The sequence below is a fragment of the Engraulis encrasicolus genome, chromosome 3 (genome assembly GCF_034702125.1).
Source record: "Engraulis encrasicolus isolate BLACKSEA-1 chromosome 3, IST_EnEncr_1.0, whole genome shotgun sequence".
In the NCBI taxonomy this organism is placed as follows: domain Eukaryota; kingdom Metazoa; phylum Chordata; class Actinopteri; order Clupeiformes; family Engraulidae; genus Engraulis; species Engraulis encrasicolus.
In genome coordinates this window covers 24,495,168-24,521,041 of record NC_085859.1, presented here as the reverse complement: position 1 = coordinate 24,521,041, position 25,874 = coordinate 24,495,168, and the positions used below count along the sequence as shown (strand labels likewise).

Genomic DNA, 25,874 nt, shown 5'->3' with positions numbered 1-25,874 from the left:
CCATGCCTCACGAGGTACACGAAACACCCTTTCAAAAACAAAAGTGTCACACATGATTAGAATACTGTAAGTCTGTAATCATTTGCAATGATTTTGTAGAGCTGCACTGAGTCATCGCAGATGGCAACTCCCCATCCATGCACCGCACTGACCATGCCTCACGAGGTACACGAAACACCCTTTCAAAAACAAAAGTGTCACACATGATTAGTATACTGTAAGTCTGTAATCATTTGCAATGATTTTGTAGAGCTGCACTGAGTCATCGCAGATGGGCAACTCCCCATCCATGCACCGCACTGACCATGCCTCACGTACAGTCTACTGATGAGGAACCCACATTCCCTGGACTGGACAACACAGAGTTCATGAAGGGGCTGGACGTCATTGAGGGCAATGTGTCAGTGTACCTTGCTGGCTATGTGGCCTTCAGAGCCTCTGCCAAATTTGATTGCAAGAGTTGTGTTACGCTGTGGGAGGCAAACGAGGAGGACGAGATACACTCAAGGAGAAATACACCTTTTTTCAGATATAAGCATTTCAGGGATGGGTTATTCCCACCAAGTGTTGTATTACAGCGTACAACAGAGCAAATTGAACACATTTTTAGATGCCAATACCCCCACATTTCTAAAGGGAAACATGTCCTGGCACTCTTAAAATCTGCAGTATATCAGAGTGTGAATTTGGATGCTGTTATATGTTCCGCCAGCTGTCTGTCCTGCAAAGAGTTCCTTGTTAATACATACTTATTGATGAGGATAAAATTTCAACTGAAGGTGGGCAATCAGAACGCCCAAAGCCATGAAAAAACAAAGAAATCAAGAAAATTAATGAAATTGACATCGGAATTTTGACCCCCCACCCCCACCCACACACACACACACACCTTTTTTACATGATTGGTATTGATTCCAGCCCCTGATCACAGTCAGGAACAATAATGTGGCCCCCAGATTTTAAAAAAAGTTTGGGGACCCCTGGCCTACAGTAGCTTCAGGTTGCAATGAACGACGGGCTGTGCATACTGCTGAAGACACCCAGGTGGAGCAGTGCATGTTATCTTGCTCCGACAACTAATTTTTTAATTATTTTTTTTTTTACAAGGAATGTGTAATCTATATAAACAATGCTAATTAAATAAACATAGCCATCATCAAGTTTATCTCTTCAGCATGCTTTTGACTCTTGATCATTTCACCTCAGTAGAGCTGATTTCAAATGAATGTATGAGTCCCCCTCTCAGCTGGAGATGATGTGCTGCGGGTTGTTCAGCCAGGGTGCCAGGGTAGTGCGTGAGGTGCATGTTCTGCTGTCCCAGGAATCTTGTACAGGTGGCTCTTCACACTAAAATCTGCCATATGTGGTGAGGAGTGACACAAAAAGAAAAAATATGCATTATGTGTTTAAGCTTACATGCAATGTTGACTGAGTTGCTAAAAAACTGCCAAACTTAAGGTATTCTCTGAGTTGCAGAAAAAGTAATGCATTGCTGTAATTAATGCGTTGCTGGTTATGGTTTTATCATTTTCCTGCCACTGACTTGAATTAAGTATTAGTAATGTATCATTGTTTCCTGCTCGTGCGTGAAAATGCCTTAATCAATGTATAGTAGACATTCAAAACATTTGACTCCCAAGTCAGGTAAAAAACACGTTTCGCCTCACATGCGTTGGCTCCCAAAAAGTTAACTGACATCGGTCATGAAAACACCTAGAAGTACTCTAGGGGCCTACCAACAGTCAAATGATATCATGCACATTTCCTGTTCACGTCAGGGTGAACATTAGGAGTGAAAATGGAAGATTTGGAATAAAAACCGGAACAACACAGCAGCAGAACTAACGTTGGTTTAGTGTACTTAGGCACGTATCCTTTTTCTGAAGAACTAGCACTTCTAGAAATTACAACATGCCCATCGGACAAAATGTTCGCTGGCTGATGAAAATTTATGAAACTGGCCGGAGACTAAGGCTAAAATTCCAAACAACGACTGGGAGGAGATGTGTTAACTTCCATTTTATACTTACGAATAAATAGTTATACTCAACATAGGCCTAATAATTTAACATCATAGACACTTAGCTGTCCATGGAGATATTGCTAACGTTAACGGCCGACACACATCACCCACTGTCCAGAAAGATCCATGAATACAACCATAATATTAAATCCATTTGATGACGAATATAAAGATAATGACGACTTACGGCTAAGTGGATAGTTACTTGTCCATATTTATGCAATACAAAAACATTAAGCCACTTGCCTTTTCAGGAAGAGTCAGCGTTGCGTCTAGAAGTTCCCAAAAAGGAACTTTTTTGTAGAGTTGCCGTTTCCAGTCATCACGGGTTTTTTTTTTAATAAAACGTAGAAATCAACTATTAATCCCGTATCAAATGAATACAATGCGAAATAAGTGAATTTGATGAAAATGTGGTCGACAGAGAAAACAACACACGGTTTCATTCCTCACTCATGTATGAGTCTGAACATTGTGTTATTTACATGGAACGTCCATATCTAACAAAATCAAAATGGCGGCGCGGTGACGCCATAGAGGCAGCTGTTTCCGCTCTCTTCTTCTTTCCTCTCTGGCCGTATATAGAGATACGGCTCTGGGTTCTACATGCCCCCCTCTAGTGGTGAGATGATGTAACAGCATTGCCACTCGGATATTTTTTTTTCCGGGCTGCAGGAGTGTGTTCTTACTAATCGGTCCCCCACGAATACTGAAATGGTTTTGGATATCACGTTGTAACAGCTAAGTGCGCACTTGTCTTGCTGTTAAATACTGCACTGTAACTGGAAAGTCTGAAGATCTGCAGTTCAAACTAGGGCGTTTTCATCCTCAAAACAGTGAAATGGTTCCACCGGAAGAGTTTTTGAGTAACAATCGGAGATTAATGGCTGCAGTCGCAGTAAGAAGCTGGCTTTGTTGTTTACATTTTGTGCCCACTTTTCCTTCTAGCATTGTGCCTGTGCTCGTGCGTGTGATATGAAGTAGGATTTCTTTGAAATGTTTTACTTTGGACTGTCAGTAGCTGTAAGACGAAATAACCCCTTCTACAAACTAAGATATCCTCGCAAAGGCGACTATCCGGTGGCTAAACCTCTTGCTCGATAGCTAGCGCACCTTTACAAAAACATTGGCAGGAATGCTAAGCTATGTTAGCCAGCTAACACTGTTTACGGTAGTTAATCTTGACAATATCGGCAATTATGTTGCTTGTGACAGCACTTCGAAACCCACTATTTTGCCCCATTCATTCTGCCACGCAGACATACAATTGTTTGACAGAGAAGTTGTGACGTTTCCAAGTGTCAGTGATCCTTATGCCTTTAGCCAAAGTTAATTGTTGTAGAAGATGCTGATTAGGATTCCCAGATTGACGCTCCCAACTCAGGACGCTCCCATTTCATCTCGCTCCCACTAGCCAGACTATCGGTACCACCGCCATATGACGGAGCCAGTTATCTTGTTGATGTTAGTTTTTTGTTTCTAACCCTAACCTTAACCCTAAACCTAACCCTAAACCTAAACCTAACCCTAAACCTAACCCTAAACCTAAACCTAACCCTAAATTGCTTGTATGTGGCAGTATATGATAATACGTGAACAAGGAGGTCTACATAAGTATCATTGTACGTGAAATATAATCGGGTGGGACCGCACGTCCGGGAGTGATAGAAACACCTGGGACCGCACGTCCGGGAGCGATCTCAGTTGGGAGTCTCCATCCGCTTACCCTGATTAGACACACAAGCAGAGTAAAGTTCTGAAGTCATAGCTTTAACACATTTTCAGTGCGATGCATGGCTTTTTGTTTGTTTTTTAATGTCTGTTATTCTGACAGAATCTTACACGCCCACAATGTGACTTATTTGCAGAGCTGACACTCTGGTCCAGATGTTTTGGAATACATTGAAGGTAGACGTGGAGATGTTGGAACTGATGAAGGGACACAAAGTGCACTAGCAGCCTTAGGACACAAGTGAGGTGTTGATATAAAGCCGAAGTACCTAATAGTCCTACAGGTTAGTGTTTTTGTTTCTGTTTCATCCACTTGGCACACTCTTGTTTTGTGACCTAAACAAGGTTAATACTCCTGACCGTCACCTGTCACCCAAGGGACACACCTCTGGACTTTCTTTTTACAATATGCGTTATGTCATTGTCTTTAAATTGACCATTTTCGTCTGTCTTTGAAACTGTCACTTAAGTACATTTTTGCATATTGCCCGGTGAGCTTAAAACTTAAACATCCTGGTGTGACCATGAAGTCTTGGCTATGTGTTTTTTTTCCAAACCTTTCATTCAATACATCTGAAACAAGCATCCGGGGGCATATACATATACATTGCTATTTTTTCCTCAGCATAGCAGCACCATGTTCACGGCAACACAGACGTCCAAGACCCAGTTTCTGGATAAGGCCAGGCAGGCCCGGGAAGAGAGGAAGGGCTACAAGGAGAAGGAGCGCGCTGCCACCCTTATGCAGGCACTGGTGCGCAGGTTCCTCTGTCGCTGCGCACTGCAGAAGGAAATCAGGTGCGGCTTTTTAACCTGTTATGGCCTCTGGCCTCTGTTCCGAGTTTGCTGTTGGGTCAAAGACGTGCAAAATGGCATTGTCATTCAGTGTAATGGGTACCTGCTGACTGTAACGGTAAAATAACATGATTTTTAAATTGTTTCAAGTGAATGGATGACAGCCGAGGCTTTCACGAATTCACTGGAAAAAAATAAAATAGAAACAGTCATGTTTTTTGCAGTTACAGTCAGCAGAAGGTATCCGTTACACTGAATGACAATGCCATTTTGTACGTCTTTGACCCTGTTACCAGTATGGCAAAGACCAAATCGAGATCTGGGAGGTAGGAACAAACCTGTGTTTCCATGGGAGAGTTGGTCATTCATGGTATAGTCAGAGACGATTGATCAAGAAGAGACAGTTTTGAAGCGGCTTTTATTCCGGAATCAATATTATGTAAGGCTCTAAGCTGCCATCCAATGGTAGCCATGTCCCTTTAGGACAGTGGTTCTTAACCTTTTATTCTTAAAGCACCCCCTTACTTGTGCCCAAGACAAGCCGTGCACCCCCAACCCAAACTTCTACATGTTTTACGTGCTAAAAAATGATTTAAGTGATTAATTACAATGATTCTTGCTTTAGACATTAATCAATACTTCAATGACTTTACATGGGGATCAAAACATGCTGTGTTTTGTCTTGATATGGCCTAATTATAATGTAAGCACAATGTTGGCCACAACCTCAACACAAACAAAATTAAGCGCACCCCCTGAAATCTCTGGCGCACCCCCAGGGGGTGCCCGCACCCCAGGTTAAGAACCACTGCTTTAGGAGACAAGGAGAGTGAATGAAGCTCAGTGAGGAAGTCATGCCCATTTGGGAGACTGGACTTGATCCCACTTTGTTGTATTGGTGACAAGTAGCACGATATATATACAGTATCTCGGTTACCATATTGAAAATGCTGCACCCTAAATCAGGTATGGCTTGTTGTCCCTCCCACATTAGGTACTGTACTTGTCAACATTTCAGTATCAAAAGTGGGATAGATTTTTTTTTTGTAGCGACAGCGACACAAATGTAGATTTTAGATAAGAGGAATGTAGGTTAGTATTGAGGCTGGAGGTCAGAAAGACATTTTGGAAGGTTTGGAAGAATACAGCAGACTCTTGGGAAATGTGGTCTTTAAAATACGAGAGAGCAACTTGGGGAGAAAAACAGGTGTGTCTCTCCCTCATGAGTGATCAAAGCAGAGCAGGGCAGAGCAGAACAGAGCATGCTTCGCCTGGCGAGTGCTTTGAATGATGTCATGCAAAAGGGATCTGCGAGCAGTGAAGCGTAAACTGACCTGAGGGCCTCTGAGTATTGATCTGTCTGTGGCCGTCTTTAGTCCATTTAGTTCGCCATGCATGTCATACTTCTGACTGGACTTGAGGGCCTCATTAAAGTCCATGCACGTCTGCCTGAAAAGGAGATGTCACTGGCACTCAAAGCCTTTTTGGTGCTCACAATCCAGGACTGTAGAGTTGACTGATGCTGCGTGTACATCAAAAGCAGCCTACGTGACCTGAGCGACAGAGGTCATTATTTCTCTATGGAGGGTCAGTGAATGAAGCGACCAAAGCCAATTCGCCAGGAGCGAAGTGACCTGGGCAACCGGAGTGAATTTCAGTGCTTAAAGTCAAGCTAATATTATGGTAATGAGCTATGATGCGGTTTGGCCAAAACCAATTGGAATGTTCATATCTCCAAATGTCCCAGGCTGACAAGCCAGAGTCACGTTCAGAGCTAACACTGCAAATTGATGGCAAAACAATGACCTCGGCTACTCTGTATCTTAGGTTGTTTCTGGTGTACACACACAGTAATGCAATCAGGCTGGTCCACTCCTTAAAGGAACTTCCACAACATTTCAAGAAATTGCTCATATGTAGCTACCAGTAAAATGTGATAATACATAGGATCAAAGTACTTATAAACTATTCTATAATGAATGTAAAATTCACCATAGTGCAAAAAAGCCATTTAATCCTGTCCTGTGATCACTTGTGGCTTGATGCTAATGCCTCCCATTTATTTCCAGGGATTATGCTAAGCTATGCTAATAATTCTGATACCAATAAAGTACTGAAAACACTGAGAAGAAAATGATATGCACATTCATGAATAATGCTTGGAAATACTGCAAATATGTGAAATTCCAAAACGGGTGGAATGTTCCTTTTAAAGTCTAGGCCAGAGATGACTGCTAGACAAATTGAAGTGGGCCAGCCTGATTACATAGTCTATTCATTATCTGTTTATTATACGCATGTTCCCCATCCCTCCTTTTAAATGCTTTTCAGACAAGAGGTTGATGAGTATTTTGCAGCTGGTGAAGTGGAAACAAAGAAGAGAAATGCATTATCCTTGTTTAAGATTGCGCGGAAGTTGCTTTTCGTTTGTGGCAAGGAGGACAAGTTGGTAAGCCATGGTCCTCTCTAATGGCAAATAAAATCATATTTTTATTAATAGATGCAACAGTTATCCATTTTAATTGTGTAATGCATAAACCTTATTGTTCAATGGCATTTAACTCAGTCATTGCAGTCTGACTCACTTCTGAAATCCATCTTGCACACAGCGCTTTGAGAAGCTGTGCCGTGCCATTCTTAGCAGCATGGAGGGGGAGAATGACCCGAAAGTAAGTTTGACAAGTTTCAAATGTACTGCACATTTAACTTTCAAAACCCTTGCTGCATTCTGAGCAAATTATCTGATCTCTGTGTGTGTGTGTGTGTGTGTGTGTGTGTGTGTGTGTGTGTGTGTGTGTGTGTGTGTGTGTGTGTGTGTGTGTGTGTGTGTGTGTGTGTGTGTGTGTGTGTCTCTCTGTCTCTCTGTCTCTCTCTCTCTCTCTCTCTCTCTCTCTCTCTCTCTCTCTCTCTCTCTCTCTCTGCTCTGATTATGCTGGATCCCATAGGGGTGGTATGTTTCACTGGCCCTGTCTAAAGACCTGACCATCCTGTGGTTGAAGCAGATTAAAGATGTGCTGTGGGTGTGCTGTGAATGCCTCAAGAAGCTCAAGGTAGGACATGCTTTGCCACAATATTCCCCTCACTGTTTGTTTGTTTGTTTGTTTGTTTGTTTTTGGCCGACAATGTTTATTGAGCAGAAAAATGTTCGAGACCAAAATGAAAAGCTTGTCTTTCTTTCTTTCTTTCTTTCTTTCTTTCTTTCTTTCTTTCTTTCTTTCTTTCTTTCTTTCTTTCTTTCTTTCTTTCTTTCTTTCTTTCTTTCTTTCTTTTCACACAGCCTGACATAATGCAGGACAGTAAGCTGGTGACCTTACATCTCACCATGCTGATCACCTTCACTGACACGGCTACCTGGAAGATACTCAAAGGGAAAGGTAAGCAGTCATTTCTGGCTTGTATAGACACTATTTTGTCCATGGAAAGGGGTCCTCAATTGTTTGGGAAATTATATTTGATGAGCTAGCCTAGTAAACTAGCCCCACCTGCCAGCGGGCCAAAACTATTTTTGCCTGCGAGTGGGTCTAGCCTTGGACAATGCCCCAGGCCCTGAAACTGGCTGGAAAATCACAACACAGCAGATTTGTTTTGAATCTTTGGATGCAAGGCGGAGAGAGTTTTCAGGGAGTGACGACAAAGCGTTGGACAATAGGCACTGTTGTTCCCATCAACAATCTTCTGATGTCTCATTGATCGGGGCCAGACTAAATATTCACATTTAATCTCACATTTAGGCTGGCTTGCCAGGTTACTGATGAGCAGGATTTTTATGAAGAAACATGTAATGAACAATTTTATCCTTCTTACTTTCACTTAAGCTCTTTTGATTGCTAGTATTGTTACTGTTTTCATACAGTCCATTTACTGTAGCTGTGTCATATCACCAATGTGCGTGGTCACTAGTGACTGGTTGGCAGATCCAGCTGTCAGTGGCTAGAGTGATTTGTCTTGAAAAGAAGGGTGACCTAGCGGCAGAAAATGTTTTTGCCTGCCAAGTTGGTCCAGAACGTTCATTCAGTACACATGCCCCATCTCAGTGTATATAGGTTGTTTCTGCTTGAATTGGTGCACCAACCTTGCAAGGTGATGACATGTCTGCTGGGCTATTTCAGTCTGAGCAAGTTTGAATGCCAACCCTTTCTTTTCACATCTTCGCTAGTAGTACGGTGCCAGACTACACTTTCCATGGTATTGTTTGGCTTGCCAGACTATGCCCTGACTAACAGTGAGTTTAATCACAAACCCAGATAACAGCCAATTAGGTTTGATGAATGAGGCCAGTGAATGTGATGATAGACTTTGATTACAATGGAGCCAGGATGCTTTCATTCACCTTTTAACCCTTTTTAGTGTAAGCCCTTTTTGGGAAAAGGTGCCCTCTCCCTATTAAAACCTAAATATCTCGGCCAGCGAAGCACAGAAAAACATGAAATGAGTTGCATTTAAAAGCTAGAACCTTCATTTTGTACTAGAATGTGTCATTTGGCTCTAACATAACCACATATCAGCTCAAATCTGAAGAACCTGAATGCTATGTATATGTTGCTCCAGGACATAATGGGTCAAAATATACACCGTTTAAAAAAATCCTTTTTGTCTTCTTTTGTCCGCCTCCCAAGGTGAACCTTTCAGGCTGGCCCTGAATAAGATGTGTGAGAACATCATGGGCCATCTCAATCAAAAGGGATTCTATTCAGTGCTGCAGGTAGGAACATGCATTCTTGATACGTACCCATGTCCTTGCTTTTAAATAAATAATTAGATATCCTTGCAGTATTGATCTTAGATGCTATACTCAGCATATTATTAGTACGTTTATGATGTAGATTAATTATTGTATATTGTATATAAATGTATATATTGAATTATGTATTCTGCACATTATATGTATATTAATCTAATGACCCTCTACTGTGATTTGGGAGGAAGATTATTGGACACTTTAATATGTATGCATATTGTAGCACTACTTTGATGTGCTGCCTGTGTATTGAACATTCTGTACTTCTCCCACCTCACAGTCTGAATATTTTTTAAAGCATTCAGCTGAAGGGATGTTTCTTTCTTTTTTTGGTTAAGAGTCTTGAATGTGATTAGCTGGATTCAGCAGCAGCTTTGGGAGGTTTGCAGTTCCTAAGTAACAGACCTGCATGTCAATAAGGGAGATATGATGATGTGGTGTATTGAATTTCTCTTTAGATTCTCCTCACAAATGGACTGGCGAGATCCAGGCCCTCGCTCTCGAAGAGCATGCTAACAGCCATTTTCACTCTCTCGCTCAGGTGAGGCTTTTCCATCTCTCTCTCTCTTTGTTTCCAGCCACAAACATATTTTGTAAATATTTCTATTGCCAAATGAATGTCATGTGCGTGTGCGTGTGCGCGTGTGTGTGTGTGCGTGTGCGTGTGCGTGTGTGTGTGTGTGTGTGTGTGTGTTTACAGGCCTGTGGTCGCTGCACACTTCTCTGATAACCTGCTGAGGTCGTTCCTCATTCACATCATGTCTGTCCCAGCTGTGGTGTCCCACCTCAACACACTAACCCCTGAGGTAAATATGCCTCTAACTCACAGTTACCTCAACACACTCAAACCTGAGGTAAATATGCCTCTAACTCACAGTTACCTCAACACACTCAAACCTGAGGTAAAGTCTATGCCCTCTGACTCACAGTTACCTCAACACACTAACCCCTGAGGTAAATATGCCTCTAACTCACAGTTACCTCAACACACTCAAACCTGAGGTAAAGTCTATGCCCTCTGACTCACAGTTACCTCAACACACTCACTCCTGAGGTACCCAATCCTGCCCCGAGGCTTATGCAATCAACGAAGCAGTAAAACCTATTGAGGGAGATTGTCTTGATGAGGGTTTTTAATGTCTTAAACTAAGGGGACAAAGAGCTCCAATTTTGTTTTACACCTTATGCCTCTGACTCACAATTACCTCAACACACTCACACCTGAGGTAAAGTTTGTCTCATGGTCATCCATAATTGCATCAGCGAACTCACACCTGAGGTAAAGCTTGCATCTGACAGACTGATCATGACTTTGAATAAGTGTAACCGAGGTCTTGCTGCATAGTCTGCCACTAAGGGCTTGAACTCACAACCTCACAGCAAATTGCGAGCATAGAAGGCAGACGTGCTAACCAGTGAGCTAAACAGTCAGGCCGCTAGCTCAGTTGCCAGCGCATCTGTGTGAGGCTTCAGGAGGGAAGTTAAACTTGCCTGATAGCAACAGTAATCTCCTCCCAGAAGACCCTGCCCAAAGGTTATGTGGAAGGAAATGTATATTGCATCTTACAGCCATGCTAGTTTTGTTGAACTATGATTGCTGCACATTTCGTCAAAGCCTGTGTGCAGAGACCTTAACTAGCTGGCAAAGAACTTTTGTCTCTGCTAGTAAGGCAATGCTTTATATGATATATTATAATATAATATAATATAACATTATAATAATATGTAATGTGTTTGTCTGTTGTAGTGCATGGCCACCATGCATTCCTACGATCTCCTGAGGAAGTTCATCTTGTTCCTGAGCAGAGAAGAGCAGTGCCTTGACATCTGTGTTTGCCTGGAGGGGAGTCACACACTGTGCTTACTAGGTATGCTGCATGCTGTATGGATGAAGCAGATTAATATAGGGGTAGGCAGTAGTGTTTTTTTCCAAATGTGAGCCAGATATCAACGTCTCATTTTAGACATGCTTTTGACCTTTCTTCTCATAGCTTGTCAAAGCATACATGTCATATGCAAAGCCTGTTTTATATTTCCATGTCACTTTGATAAGACTACAACTCCGGTCCATACCTATCCTCCAGTCAACATCTGTCCTACTCACTCCATGGTAGACCTCAAGCCGTCTAGATAATTAATTGTGCTTACCTGTCCCCAGGTAACCTGATCCACCTGGGCTACCTGAACGAGAAGGTGCTGGAGGAGGAGGCCAACCACTTTGTGAAGGACCTGATAGACATGCTGACCTACTGCCAGGGCTACGTGTCCCAGAAGAAGTCCAACCTCACGCACTGGCACCCGGTGCTGGGCTGGTTTTCCCAGACCGTAGATTATGGGTCAGTAGTACTCAAGAACTGTCCTCTGTGTCCTATTTCGTTTCATTTAGTTTCTCCCGAACATCAGAGGCGGTGCTTTCAGCAGATGGATATCCATCCCACAAACGTGCGATGGATATCCATGTGCTGAAAGCAGCGCCTCTGGCGGTCACCCTAAACTCATAGAACTATGGTTGACCCTCTGTTTGTGCCCTCAGTGGTGCTTTTAAGGTACCATACCTCCAGACACACCACCCAAAGAAGGGTGAGAGTTAAAGGGCAATTCCGGCCAGTTTGGATTCATATCCCATCTTGGGTGGACCCAGGGAAAAGGATGAAAGGGGAAAACGCGAGAAATTTTAATGTGTGCTGCGCAAAGTTGTTCAATTGCGCTGTTTTCGGTTAAACCCTGGCCCGTCGGGCAGGTATTTGACCTGTTTTAAAGCTCCTAGCGTGCATTAAAACCCTTTTGAACGCTTTGGCCGTGGTGTGTGGGTCCATACAAGTCGATCTAGTGGTTCACAGTTCCATTAGGTAGCACAGATACGATACAACAGGAGTTTTCAAAAGTGGCGCACCTACCTCTTTCAGCTTCCGCCTTCCAACTACGTCCGCAAAATGGTTCGCCAAAGTGATACTTCATAGTAATCCATTTTATTTTTGTCCACCAAAGACGAGCCACAAGAAACATATTCACACGTTTCCATGTCCTGTGTTGTTATTGTCTCGCAGATTCACTTCTCTGTCACTGAACGCAGTTTAGTGACGTCACGGTGTCACATGACTCCTGGAAGGAACGCACATTCGCTCATCCAGTTATTATACAGAAGCGAGAGAGAGAGGCGCTGTCGTAATATACTGTTTGATATTTTGAGATGGATCCTCCGTTGGGGTGGTTCAATTGAAGAGTTTGGTGGCCATGGTTATCTTTTTCGAACCAGAATATTTGTTACAGATAAAGAATTATTCCTTCCAGGAGTCATGTGACACCGTGACGTCACTAAACTGCGTTCAGTGACAGAGAAGTGAATCTGCGAGACAATAACAACACAGGACATGGAAACCTGTGAATATGTTTCTTGTGGCTCGTCTTTGGTGGACAAAAATAAAATGGATTACTATGAAGTATCACTTTGGCGAACCATTTTGCGGACGTAGTTGGAAGGCGGAAGCTGAGAGAGGTAGGTGCGCCACTTTTGAAAACTCCTGTTGTATCGTACCTGTGCTACCTAATGGAAGTGTGAACCACTAGATCGACTTGTATGGACCCACACACCACGGCCAAAGCGTTCAAAAGGGTTTTAATGCACGCTAGGAGCTTTAAAACAGGTCAAATACCTGCCCGACGGGCCAGGGTTTAACCGAAAACAGCGCAATTGAACAACTTTGCGCAGCACGAATGGAAATTTCTCGCGGTTTCCCCTTTCATCCTTTTCCCTGGGTCCACCCAAGATGGGATATGAATCCAAACTGGCCAGAATTGCCCTTTAAGGTTAATGGTTAAGGATTAGATAGGTTCAAGGGTTAGGTTTAGGGTCAGGTGTCCATCCGTCACAGATTTTTTTTCATCAACATTATTGATTAAATCCTTTGAGCTAATATTATAATAGGCATATGTACTGATAAGCCTTTTTGGGTTGGAGTGCACTTGCAAGAGGGCCGCATGAGGAGGTATAAGGCACGTTCTACCTATTTTCACTTTGTCTCTGTATCTAAAAGAAGATAGGCACTTATTTTTACATCATAGAGCAAGTTTATATAGAAAGACATTATGTATTGAAGATCTCTTTTATTTCCTCCAAGAGTTCAAACTCGGTGAACTCATACTTAAATGTTTACTCCTTTGCTACCCAATCCTGCCCCGAGGCTTATGCAATCAATGAAGCTGTAAAACCTAATGAGGGAGGTTGTCTTGATGAGGGTTTTTAATGCCTGAAGCTGCCTGAGGGGACAAAAGGCTCCTATTTTTCCTTACATCTTATCTTTGTATACTACACACATGGATGATAAAACGATAATGTTGGTTTAGTTGTTTCAAAAGTAAGTTTTTCAGAGGTAATTGTAACCCTGGAGTCTCAGACTTACGTATACTTGTTTATACGTGCACAAATGTTTCAGGCTGAACACCCTTTTTTAATATGTAATGTAGAATATTGATTAACAGGTGCTATTGTGAGTGCCTAATCTGGCAAGAGCTCAGTTTCATTTTCTTTCATTGGATATATGACCACTGTATGTGTGGGGATTAATTGAACCACATTTCTGGTGTAACAACCCAGTCAGGTTGAATAAGTAGGATATACTGTTGTTTGCTGCATTGTCTGTCAGATTTGTAGTTTATCTCAACACTTAAGATTTTCTTTTGCCTTAAGACATGTAAAAGTTTTTATCTTTTACCTGACATGTTTCGACGAGGGTGTAACGCCGCATTATGTAATAACGGTGCAATATGTAATAATGTAACAAATTATTACATAATGGGGTGACAATCGCCGCATTGTGTAATAATTTACGCATTTCGTAATACATTTCTTGAACGCATTTCGTAATAACTTTTTTCTCATCTTGTAATAAATTATTACAAAATGCGAAATTTATTACGGAATGCGGCCGCAACTTTTTTTTTTGATGAAAATGTAATAAGATGGTGCATTATGTAATAATCTATATGGATATGTTTTTTCTGCACTTGGATTCAGTAGGCGCAGCACACACACATAGTCTCAGTGACATGGTATAGTCACTGCCCTCTCTCTCTCTCATTCTTCTCAGTTCTCAAACTGCTCGAGAATCGCGAATGATGCGGTTAAAACCGTCAAGAAATAATTTCACAACTTGTTGCGTGCAACGAGTCCAACGAATGTCTCGCACTTTCTGCTACATTACACCAATTTACAGCGACATTAAATAGGCCAGGTCTAAACACTTCACGAGGTGGTGAAAACTAAATTAAATATCTAGATTAAATATATTGGATAGCCTATATAGACCTAGGCCTAACTAGATTTGTTGCAATACAGATTCATTTTCTAGAGCCAGAAGTGTTCCGCTGGACTGACGAAACCGAACACGATCAAGTTTGCAACTTCTTTCCCTCGTGCGCTGTCTGTCAGCACCACCTGTCATTAGACGTCCGATTAGCTTTCATTACGTGCTGAGGGAAAAACTCTCGCCATTAGGCCTATGTGCTGTTGCACTGTTGTGAGGGATATCACCAAATAATTTAGATAAAAGCCAGAACATTATTTTGGCAATGAAAGGCACACAGGTGGCTGGAAGCTCAAGCAGTCTTCAGTCTGTTCATTTAAGTTTTTGGGTGCTCTTGGATATCGGGGATCAGTTCATGTAGAGAGAAGAGTTCATCCAGGCACTCCAAAATAAGGTGCCCAAACGATAAGTTACATTAAAAAGCCTTTAATGGGACTGGGCTGGGGTTACATTAAAAAGCCGACATGTTTCGACCTCACCAGGTCTTCATCATTGAAAAGAAAGGCCTCCCTTAAATAGTGACATCACCACATGTGACCCATTACGCACTACACACATTTGCGCACACCATAGAAAACAAAGATTAAAAATAGCCTGGGGTAATAAGTGATGCCACAGAAAAAATGATTTTACAAAAAACAAGTAAAATCAATATCCTCATTTAGACCAGGATGGCGCATGGCATCCAGTTGGTGTATCCAAAAAGTCTGCCTCTGATTAGGCCTAAGTCTTTTTAGCCTGTCCCCACCCCTCGGAAGAGGTTTGATATGCTTGACGCCCTGTATGCGCAGTAGAGAATCATTTTTACCATGGTATTCATATGTTTCGCCATGGGATAGTCAAAATTGCCCACTCTGATACCATATTTATGTTCTGCTAGCCTATCTCGCATGCGCCTTTTTGTGCGCCCGATATAAAAGAACCCTTCAGCGCAAGGACAAGTTAGGCGGTATATGACAAATGTAGAATTGCAATTAATGAAATCTCTGTCCATATTCATTCGTGGTTTTAGTATCCACAAAAGATTTGGCTTGTGTAACATTTGGACAGTGGGGGCAGTTCATACATCTATGAACTGTCGTAACAAAAAAAGGACGGGACTGCTGCTGGCGATGATGTTTGTTTTTGGTCATTAACGTGTTGCGTTGTAGGGAGCGCGCTTCACTGTATGCGTTTTGGATGGCTTCCTTGGAATATTCATTAACTAATATTCACTTTCTGGATTTGACGATATATAAAGACGCGGAGGGACAGCTGCACACCACCTTATTCAGAAAGGCGACCTCTCGGAACACCATTCTGAGAGCGGATTCATTCCATCCCCCGCATCTCATTAGAAATATTCCACACGGCCAATTCCAGAGATTAGGCGTATCTGTGATTTCGAAAATGATTTTCACGAGCAGGCCGAGCTGATGGAGAAAAGATTCAGTGATAGAGCCTATCACCCTGAAGCCATCCAAAACGCATACAGTGAAGCGCGCTCCCTTCAACGCAACACGTTATTGACCAAAAAGAAACATCATCGCCACCAGCAGTCCCGTCCTTTTTTTGTTACGACATAGGGCCTATAGTACACAAGCGACACGGATCAGGCAAATTATTAAGAACAATTGGTCCATTATTGAAAGTGATGCGCAACTACGTGAGGTGTTCCCAGAACCACCCATGGTGTCTTTAAAGAGTGCACCCAGCCTAGGAGATAAATTAATGCGCTCTCACCTACAGGTGAAAAAGAGAGAAACCTGGCTGCGTAAACCCATTGGCACCTATAGATGTATGAACTGCCCTAACTGCCCAAATGTTACACAAGCCAAATCTTTTGTGGATACTAAAACCACGAGAGAATACGGACAGAGAGGTTTCATTAATTGCAATTCTACATTTGTCATATACCGCCTAACTTGTCCTTGCGCTGAAGGGTTCTTTTATATCGGACGCACAAAAAGGCGCATGCGAGATAGGCTAGCAGAACATAAATACCTGTATGCTATCAGAGTGGGCAATTTTGACTATCCCATGGCGAAACATTTCAATGAATATACCATGGTAAAAATGATTCTCTGCTGCGCATACAGGGCGTCAAGCATATCAAACCTCTTCCGAGGGGTGGGGACAGGCTAAAAAGACTTAATCAGAGGCAGACTTTTTGGATACACCAACTGGATGCCATGCGCTATCCTGGTCTAAATGAGGATATTGATTTTACTTGTTTTTTGTGATGCTTATTTGTACTTCTGGTCATTTTTTTTCTGTGGCATCACTTATTACCCCAGGCTTTTTTTAATCTTTGTTTTCTATGGTGTGCGCAAATGTGTTTAGTGCGTAATGGGTCACATGTGGTGATGTCACTATTTAAGGGAGGCCTTTCTTTTCAATGGTGAACGTCGAAACATATCGGCTTTTTAATGTAACCCCAGCCCAGTACCATTAAAGGCTTTTTAATGTAACTTCCCGTTTGGACACCATATTTTGGAGTGCCTGGATGAACTCTTCTCTCTACATGAACTGATCCCCGATATCCAAGAGCACCCAAAAACTTAAATGAACAGACTGAACAGATTGCCAAAATAATGTTTTGACTTTTATCTAAATTATTTGGTGATATCCCTCACAACAGTGCAACAGCACATGGGCCTAATGGCGAGAGTTTTTCCCTCAGCACGTAATGAAAGCTAATCGGACGTCTGATGACAGGTGGTGCTGACGGACAGCGCATGAGGGAAAGAAGTTGCAAACTTGATCGTGTTCGGTTTCGTCAGTCCAACGGAACACTTCTGGCTATAGAAAATGAATCTGTATTGTAACAAATCTAGTTAGGCCTAGGTCTATATAGGCTATCCAAGATATTTAATTTAGACAGAATCCTTTCAAGCCGTGCAGCATCAACGTGGTCATATAGCCTACTGTCTGCACTTGTTCCGTTGCCTGCCTCATAGCAGAGAAGGAATGGCTTGCTGTTGTTGAGGATTTGTAACGTGGATTATCGAAACTGAAGACTTGATTTCTTTTATTGATACCTTTTTGTTTGGTATAATTACGGACAATGCAAATAACTGATTTTTGTGACGTTCGGACATTTTTGGAAGGAATATAATCGAATTAGTCCCGCCACTTGGGTTATTGTTTTTCGCGTGCATGTTGAATTTGATTGCAGCCTAATAGGCCTACTGAACAGTGGACTGAAATTGAAAATAGGACAAAGAGTGGCATTTTTCTCGGGTGCTATGACTTCTTGCTTTGCAAGAAGACAGTCTCCTCACTCCACGGGCAAAAAGCACCATGGTCAGACCCTGGCGCGCATGTAGGCAGACATGAAAGACTCACTACTCCACGGGCAAATATCGGGAAAAATTAAGCACCAACAGCATGGACAGCTCCCCACGAGTCACTTATAATGGTTGGTCTTTTCCTGGGATTTGATTCATGTTGTTTGGGGGAAAATATTAAAATAGCCTTTGTAATGTTAAGAATATTTCCAAAGAGCCAAGATGGGGCTTAAGATCAATATGGGCCAGGTTTGTCTCCGTGCGTACACACACACACACACACACACACACACACACACACACACACACACTCTCTCTCTCTCTCTCTCTCTCTCCTCTCTCTCTCTCCTCTCTCTCTCTCTCTCTCTCTCTCTGTCTCTCTCTCTCTCTCTCTCTCTCGCCACAGACCTACGCAAGTGCAAGACAAGTTTTCACCTCCTCGTGAAGTGTTTAGACCTGGCCTATTTAATGTCGCTGTAAATTGGTGTAATGTAGCAGAAAGTGCGAGACATTCGTTGGACTCGTTGTACGCAACAAGTTGTGAAATTATTTCTTGACGGTTTTAACCGCATCATTCGCGACTCTCGAGCAGTTTGAGAACTGAGAAGAATGAGAGAGAGAGAGGGCAGTGACTATACCATGTCACTGAGACTATGTATGTGTGCTGCGCCTACTGAATCCAAGTGCAGAAAAAACATATCCATATAGATTATTACATAATGCACCATGTTATTACATTTCCATCAAAAAAAAAAGTTGCGGCCGCATTCCGTAATAAATTTCGCATTTTGTAATAATTTATTACAAGATGAGAAAAAAGTTATTACGAAATGCGTTCAAGAAATGTATTACGAAATGCGTAAATTATTACACAATGCGGCGATTGTCACCACATTATGTAATAATTTGTTACATTATTACATATTGCACCGTTATTACATAATGCGGCGTTACAGAGGGTCACTCTGATGAAGACGGAAGTAACACCGTCGAAACATGTCAGGTAAAACATAAAAACTTTTACATGTCTTAAGGCAAAAGAAAATCTAAAGTGTTGAGTTAAAAAGTTAGACATAATGAATGTAATACAATAGATTTGTAGTTATGCTTCTTCCTCCTGCGCAGTCTGAATGAGTCAATGCCCTTGGTGATGCAGCAACCGCAGAACCTGTGGGGAATGTGGCCTTCTAATCCTGGGGATGACTGATGTGTTGGTCATCCAAACCCTCCGCCTTCCGATCCAGATGGATGTATAATGATGTAGTTGTGTTTCAGTCTGATTAAGTTAATGCCCCTGGTGATGCGGCAGCTGTATCTGTATCTTTATGCGGTATCTGTGGGCAGTGACAATCATCCGCATCCTCTTCTGGGATTCGAACCTGCCACCTCCTGATCCTAACATACTCAGATGAATTGTTCCTCTTGTTTGTGCGTTGCAGTCTGAATGAGTCGATGCCCTTGGTGACGCGGCAGCTGCAGTACCTGTGGGGAGTGCCAGTTATCAGAACGCTCTTCTGTGACGTGCTCAGCAAGAAGCTGGAGGCCCAGGAGCCCGCCCAGCCGCTACCCTCTCCACCAACCACGTCGCAGAACAACCTGCCAGTCAAGAGTGAGTGAAGATATTACAGATATGGGTTATACGTGCTGTTGCGGGCAGTTTTACAGTATGTAGTTATTGAAAATGAAAGGAAATGTCTATTTGAAATCATAGAAGTAGAAGTTAATTTCAATGAAGAGCAGTTCTCTGTCCTCAAACCTGGGTCTAGATGGTTTGAAACGTGCAGTCTCACTACAACGCCAAAGATCAGATCATCGTGATCTGTGCAAGTGTGCATTCAGAAACAGAACTGGTGGATGATACTACTACACTGATAATAGATTGATAATACTGTAGGCTTATGACACTATTGTGACAATAGTCTTAACCACCAAAATGTATGCTTCTTCTTCCAAAGATGTCTTCAAATAGGCATCCCGGAACCAGACTCTCTGATTATGAGAACCATTGTGATTATTAGAATGTATTATGAATCACTTCTCACTTCTAAACTTCTTCCTCCACTCCAGACTTGTTCAAGCGGGCATTCCAGAGCCAGAACTGTCTTATAATTGGCTGTATCCATAGATTCTATGGCTGTATCGCATAGATTGTATATTATATTACTAATTCTGCGGCTGTATCGTGATACTGTTGTATGGCGATGTTGTTTTATGAAGCAATGTCTTCTCTCTCTACTCCAGAGCGTTCCAGAACCAGAGCTGTCTGAAAATGGTTACTATGGTGATAATAGAATGTGTTTAAATAAGAACCTCTATTCTTTTCTTCCCCTGCTCCAGACCTGTTCAAGCGGGCGTTCCAGAAGTCTGCGTCAGTGCGGAACATTCTGAAGCCGGTGGGCGGGAAGAGGGTGGACTCTGTGGAGGTGCAGAAGGTGTGCCGCATCTGCGTGCTCTACCAGACCGCCCTCACCACCCTCACGCAGATACGACTGCAGATCCTCACTGGTTAGTATCTCTCACACACACACACACACACACACACACACACACACACACACACACACACACACACACACACACACACACACACACACACACACACACCAGACCGCCCTTACCACCCTCACACAGATGTGCCTGCAGATGCTCACTGGTTAGTATTATATACGCACGCACGCACGCACGCACGCACGCACGCACACCAGACCGCCCTCACCACTCTCGCATAGATATGACTGCAGGTACCCACATGTCAGTATGAATACACCCACACACCCACACACACATACACACTCATTTGTGTGTGTGTGTGTGTGTGTGTGTGTGTGTGATATCTCACCTTTGTCGTCATGTCTTGTCCTGCAACACAATTTGCCTTTTTAAGGCTATTAACGTTTTCCAAGTCTACGTTCTCGGTCTAATGAGTCCACTCCACGTGTCCAGGCCTGACGTATCTGGACGATCTCCTGCCCAAGCTGTGGGCCTTCATCTGTGAGCTTGGCCCCCAGGGCGGCCTGAAGCTCTTCCTCGAGTGCCTCAACAACGACACGCACGACTCCAAGCAGCTGCTAGCCATGCTCATGCTGTTCTGCGACTGCTCACGACACCTCATCACGTGAGTTAATAAACACACACACACTCGCACACCACACAAGTACAGTACATATTATGCGCACACACACACACGCACACACACACACACACACACACACACACACACACACACACACACACACACACACACACACACACACGCACAGTACATACGCATACACACACATACATACTGTACGTACATACATGTGAACACGTATAACTCCAAACAGCTGCTAGCCATGCTTCCAGTATGCTCTTCCGTGACTGCTCACAAAATGTATCATGTGAGTTGGCACATGTACGCGGACACATACACACATACAGTATATAGCACGCATACGCACACACACAAATATAGTACGCATTAGACACACATACATGCATAACACTCTCACACGCACGCAACTCCAGGCAAGCAGGTCATCACATGATGCCTGCATGTATACAGTACATGCACATGATGCGTGACACACAAGCAACTCACGCACACACATGCGCACACCTGCACAAAGACAAACACTACTCCAAACAGCTTCCTTGCTTCCTTGCCTTACTGCTCATGACATCTCAAGTGAGTCACGCACACATGCACATGTACACACACATGCACATAATACACACACATGCACATACAGTATACAGACACATGCTGCTGACACTTAGTCACCTTCCCTCACCTTTGCACGTGTTATGCAGAACACTTACACACTGGCATGAACACTCACACATGCAGGAACCTATACTTGCTCAGTTGTTCATCTCTATGCATTTCTAACTCTCTCTCTTTCTTTCTCTCTCTCTCTCTCTCTCTCTCTCTCTCTCTCTCTCTCTCTCTCTCTCTCTCTCTCTCTTTTTTTTTCTTTCTTTCTGTATTTCTTTCTGTATTTCTTTCTTTCTTTCTGTATTTCTTTCTTTCTTTCTGTCTGTATGTCTGTCTGAAACAGACACGCTGGTCCACCTTCAGATTTCATATTCACAGTCCCTGGCTGCTGTTTGAAAATGAATTGCCAACGTATGTACACCATATATGAGAAGTCTTTTCTGTTGTAAGAAAAACACAGGCTATTGTATTTCAATCTTTACTTCAGGATCTTGGATGACATTGAAGTGTACGAGGAGCAGATCTCTTTCAAGATTGAGGAGCTGGTTACCATCTCCTCCTTTCTCAACACGTTTGTCTACAAGATGATTTGGGATGGCATTCTCGGTGAGTCTCAGTATCCCCACCGTAACGTCATTTCAATTGTTTGCATGACCAGCGCATGTAAAGAAATTGACAATAAAAAATTGACAATTAGGATTTTTTTTACCACCATCTTCCATCGGAAAAATAAGGTAGATTTGTTTGTAAACATCACTCTGTTAAAGTGAACATCACCTTGGCGATGTATACCATTTCTCCATTTTGGCAAATTATCAATGATCTTTGACTTGTTCTTATTCTTCACGATTTAATATCGTCAGATCAGATCGCACAACCCTTCCATGATCACAGCTGCCCTCTCTCTCCCTCTGGAAAGAAGACATGGTGGCAAGTTATTTTTATTAAAGGAGAAGCGGTTGGTGATGGTGGTGACTCAATCCATAGCTGTCCACGTTTGAGTCAGTGCTCTCAACATAGAGATCATAAGGAACTGGTAGTTAACATTGACACAATAAGGCAGAGAACCTAGCTGTCATTTCCCCCTGCCCCTTTGGCTTTGTGAGTGTTTTTTACCCAACAACAGCATTGTGACCTCAAACAACTGTGTGTGTGTGTGTGTGTGTGTGTGTGTGTGTGTGTGTGTGTGTCTATTGATAATGTCTGCCTCGATATATTGAGTTTAAACTACACACTCTGTGTTCATTTATTGTTGGTGTGTGTGTATGTGTCTATTTATAATTTGTCTTCATCAGTATGTTTAGTTTTAATTGCACATTGCAGGCTGGACAAACACAATTTAATCTTCTGCGCCAACACCTGTTTTACATACATTTTGACAATAAAATGCTACTTTTTTAAAACTTTGTGCCTGTGTATGTGTTTCCTTATCTTTCTGCTGTGTAGAGAATGCCAAAGGTGAGAAGCTGGATCTGTTCCACAGCGTGCATGGCTGGCTCATGGTGCTGTACGAGAGGGACTGCAGACGGAGGTTCTCCCCCGACGACCACTGGTTACGGAAGTGAGGAGGAACACACACACACACACACACACACACACACACACACACACACACACACACACACACACACACACACACACACACACACACACACACCACTACACCATATCTACTCCTCTGACATCCCAACCGTAGAAATGTAGGCATGTAAGGATGTGCACAATCATGTTTACATGAATAAACCCTCCCTAAAGAGAACGGTGAATGTAGTGTTGATTGTTGGAGAGCGTTCATATCCTGTCTCTTCTTGAACACACTAGACCTCCAAATAGACCTCTTGTGCAGCAGACATTATTGTATGTTGCTGTCATTATGAACTATGCTCCTTCGCTGTATAATTTTAATGTTATAGTTTCCCATGAAATATGACATGTGTTGTAAAGCAATCTTAGATATAACATTTGCAATACAATTATTATATTTTCAAGGGACCTAGTGAAGGTGGGGTCTGTTGTAAAGATGGCCGCCTTCAATATAGGCCCAAAGTGCAGGGGGAAGTCCTGGTCCGTGTTCATAGTATGGCCCTTGGAGGACTTAATAAAATTTGAAGTGGCCCTTCAAATGAAAAGGGTTCCTCACCCCTGCCTTACGCCTTGTGTTCTCTTTCCCCGGTACCCTCTGCTCTGCTCTGCCAGGGACCTGAAGCCCAGTCTGCTATTCCAGGAGTTGGAGAAGGGGAAGAGGAGAGCCCAGCTTCTGCTGCAGTACATACCACATGTCATCCCCCACAAAAACGTATGATAATACACCTCCATTTTTACCAATGATCTGGGAATCTATCGTTGATTTCTATTCTTAAATCATTCTTGTATTGTATTTATTTGTCTTCCCATGTGTATCTTCAGAGAGTGCTGCTGTTTCGAAACATTGTGACGAAAGAGAAGGAGACGCTTGGACTGGTGGAGACGAGTCAGGCCTCCCCTCACGTCACGCACATCACCATTCGACGCTCACGCATGCTGGAGGTAAGGTCAAGTCATTAGCACCGAAGGCGCGAGGCCCTATTGTTCTTGCAATGTTTTTTATTTTTATTATTATTATTATTTTTCTTCTCCCCACACGTCGGGTCCATTTTGAGGGGGTTGCCATGCGTAACTTTGAATGATACTCGTTTTTATTATTGCTGTAGCACATTTAAACACAACACAGTTGACTTTGTCTTTGCTATGCTTTCACCTAAAACCAGACTGAAATTGATCACAGATATTAAAAGCATTCGGGTAAGAGGAGATTGGGTTAAAAACAACTTTTTCTCAAGTCTTCAACATAAACCGCTGCTTGGACATAGGAGAGGGGTGTAGGTTTAGGTTTTATGTTATATAGCACAAGGTAGGCCGTTAACTCGTCACCATGTGTTTCGCACTACTTAGATGTGTAACATGTGCAGGTGTTGCATTTTGGTGATATTTGCCCTGTCAAACTCCTTTGCATGGCTTAGGTATGATAACGGTCACCTAGGCAACCAGGAGGAAGTGATGCTTTGCTTTGTGACCTCTGATCTTTTAACCTCTTTGCGACCTCCAGGATGGGTATGACCAGCTGCGTCGACTTCCTGTCAACTCCATCAAAGGCGTTATCCGCGTCAAGTTTGTCAACGATCTTGGTGTGGACGAGGCCGGTATAGATCAAGATGGCGTCTTCAAGGAGTTCCTGGAGGAAATCATCAAGAAGGTCTTCAACCCGGCTCTAAATCTGTTCAAGGTAAACCATCAGAGTCGTAGTTTAATATGATCTGACGTGATTGTTTGACAGTGTTGGTTACTTTAGTAAGGTCTTGAACCCGTCACTGAATCTTTATAAGGTAAATCTAGGGTTTCCACAGACTATGCACAATTGGTTGGGGTAGACTTTAAACAATATTAACCCCCACACCTTCAGAATTTTCATAGTCTGTGTATTCTACCATATGTATAGGTCTACATTTCTATGCTGATCCACAAGTCTTTGTGTTCAAACTTAAAATTCGGTTTAGTCATTAATTCCTTTAAAAAGTATTAATACTCAAACAATTTTGTCAAACAAATAACTTCCCTTTAGACCTTCAACAACATTGATTCAAAAACATTCAACATTCAAAAACATTCCATCCAACACCCTTGTCATCCTTACTCAAGATAAACACTTGCCTAATCTCATATCCCTCATTTTGTTTTGCTCTGCGATTTTCAGTCAGCCAAAGCCAAAGTGTTGAGCACATGCTGAGAACTAAATGATCTGTTCAGATAGCTGACAGCAAGGGCAAATAGACAATGTTTTCTGCACTGATTCACCTAAAATCTCTGTTTTCTCTTTTCCCATTATTGTCACTCTCTGTCTGCCTGTCTCCTTTTCTATGTCTTTCTATTGCTCGTTGCCCACCTCCAACATCCTTGAGTACCACAATGTTTCAATGTATGTGTTTGTATGTGTACTTGTGTCTGTTCCTCTATGTATACTAAATTACACTCCTCTTTTCCCCAGACCACCAGCGGGAATGAGCGCCTGTACCCATCGCCCACCTCCAACATCCACGAGAACCACCTGCAGCTGTATGAGTTTGTGGGAAAGATGCTGGGCAAGGCCATGTACGAGGGCATCGTGGTTGATGTGCCCTTCGCATCCTTCTTCCTCAGCCAAGTGCTGGGTCACCACCACAGCACTTTCTACAGCTCCATAGACGAGCTGCCCTCGCTAGACTCCGAGTTCTACAAGAACCTCACCTCCATCAAGGTAGGGATGCACGCACATGCACGCGCACGCACACACACACACACACAC

At 42.8% G+C, this 25,874-nt stretch overlaps 1 protein-coding gene across 1 annotated transcript in view; it reads left to right on the top strand.

Moving 5' to 3' along the window:
- Positions 1-2,700: 2,700 nt before the first annotated feature.
- ube3b (ubiquitin protein ligase E3B) overlaps positions 2,701-25,874 on the top strand; it is a 39,754-nt gene continuing 16,580 nt past the window's right edge. The window contains exons 1-21 of the mRNA XM_063195047.1: positions 2,701-2,921; positions 3,892-4,038; positions 4,380-4,552; positions 6,881-6,998; positions 7,159-7,218; positions 7,495-7,599; positions 7,827-7,923; positions 9,166-9,251; positions 9,746-9,828; positions 9,988-10,093; positions 11,035-11,155; positions 11,446-11,623; positions 19,299-19,468; positions 20,197-20,364; positions 20,803-20,974; positions 22,044-22,162; positions 23,003-23,117; positions 23,753-23,852; positions 23,963-24,082; positions 24,642-24,818; positions 25,578-25,826. Coding sequence (XP_063051117.1) covers positions 4,392-4,552; positions 6,881-6,998; positions 7,159-7,218; positions 7,495-7,599; positions 7,827-7,923; positions 9,166-9,251; positions 9,746-9,828; positions 9,988-10,093; positions 11,035-11,155; positions 11,446-11,623; positions 19,299-19,468; positions 20,197-20,364; positions 20,803-20,974; positions 22,044-22,162; positions 23,003-23,117; positions 23,753-23,852; positions 23,963-24,082; positions 24,642-24,818; positions 25,578-25,826 — 2,505 coding nt within the window. The 5' untranslated portion in view covers positions 2,701-2,921; positions 3,892-4,038; positions 4,380-4,391. The remainder of the gene's footprint in view (positions 2,922-3,891; positions 4,039-4,379; positions 4,553-6,880; positions 6,999-7,158; positions 7,219-7,494; positions 7,600-7,826; positions 7,924-9,165; positions 9,252-9,745; positions 9,829-9,987; positions 10,094-11,034; positions 11,156-11,445; positions 11,624-19,298; positions 19,469-20,196; positions 20,365-20,802; positions 20,975-22,043; positions 22,163-23,002; positions 23,118-23,752; positions 23,853-23,962; positions 24,083-24,641; positions 24,819-25,577; positions 25,827-25,874) is intronic.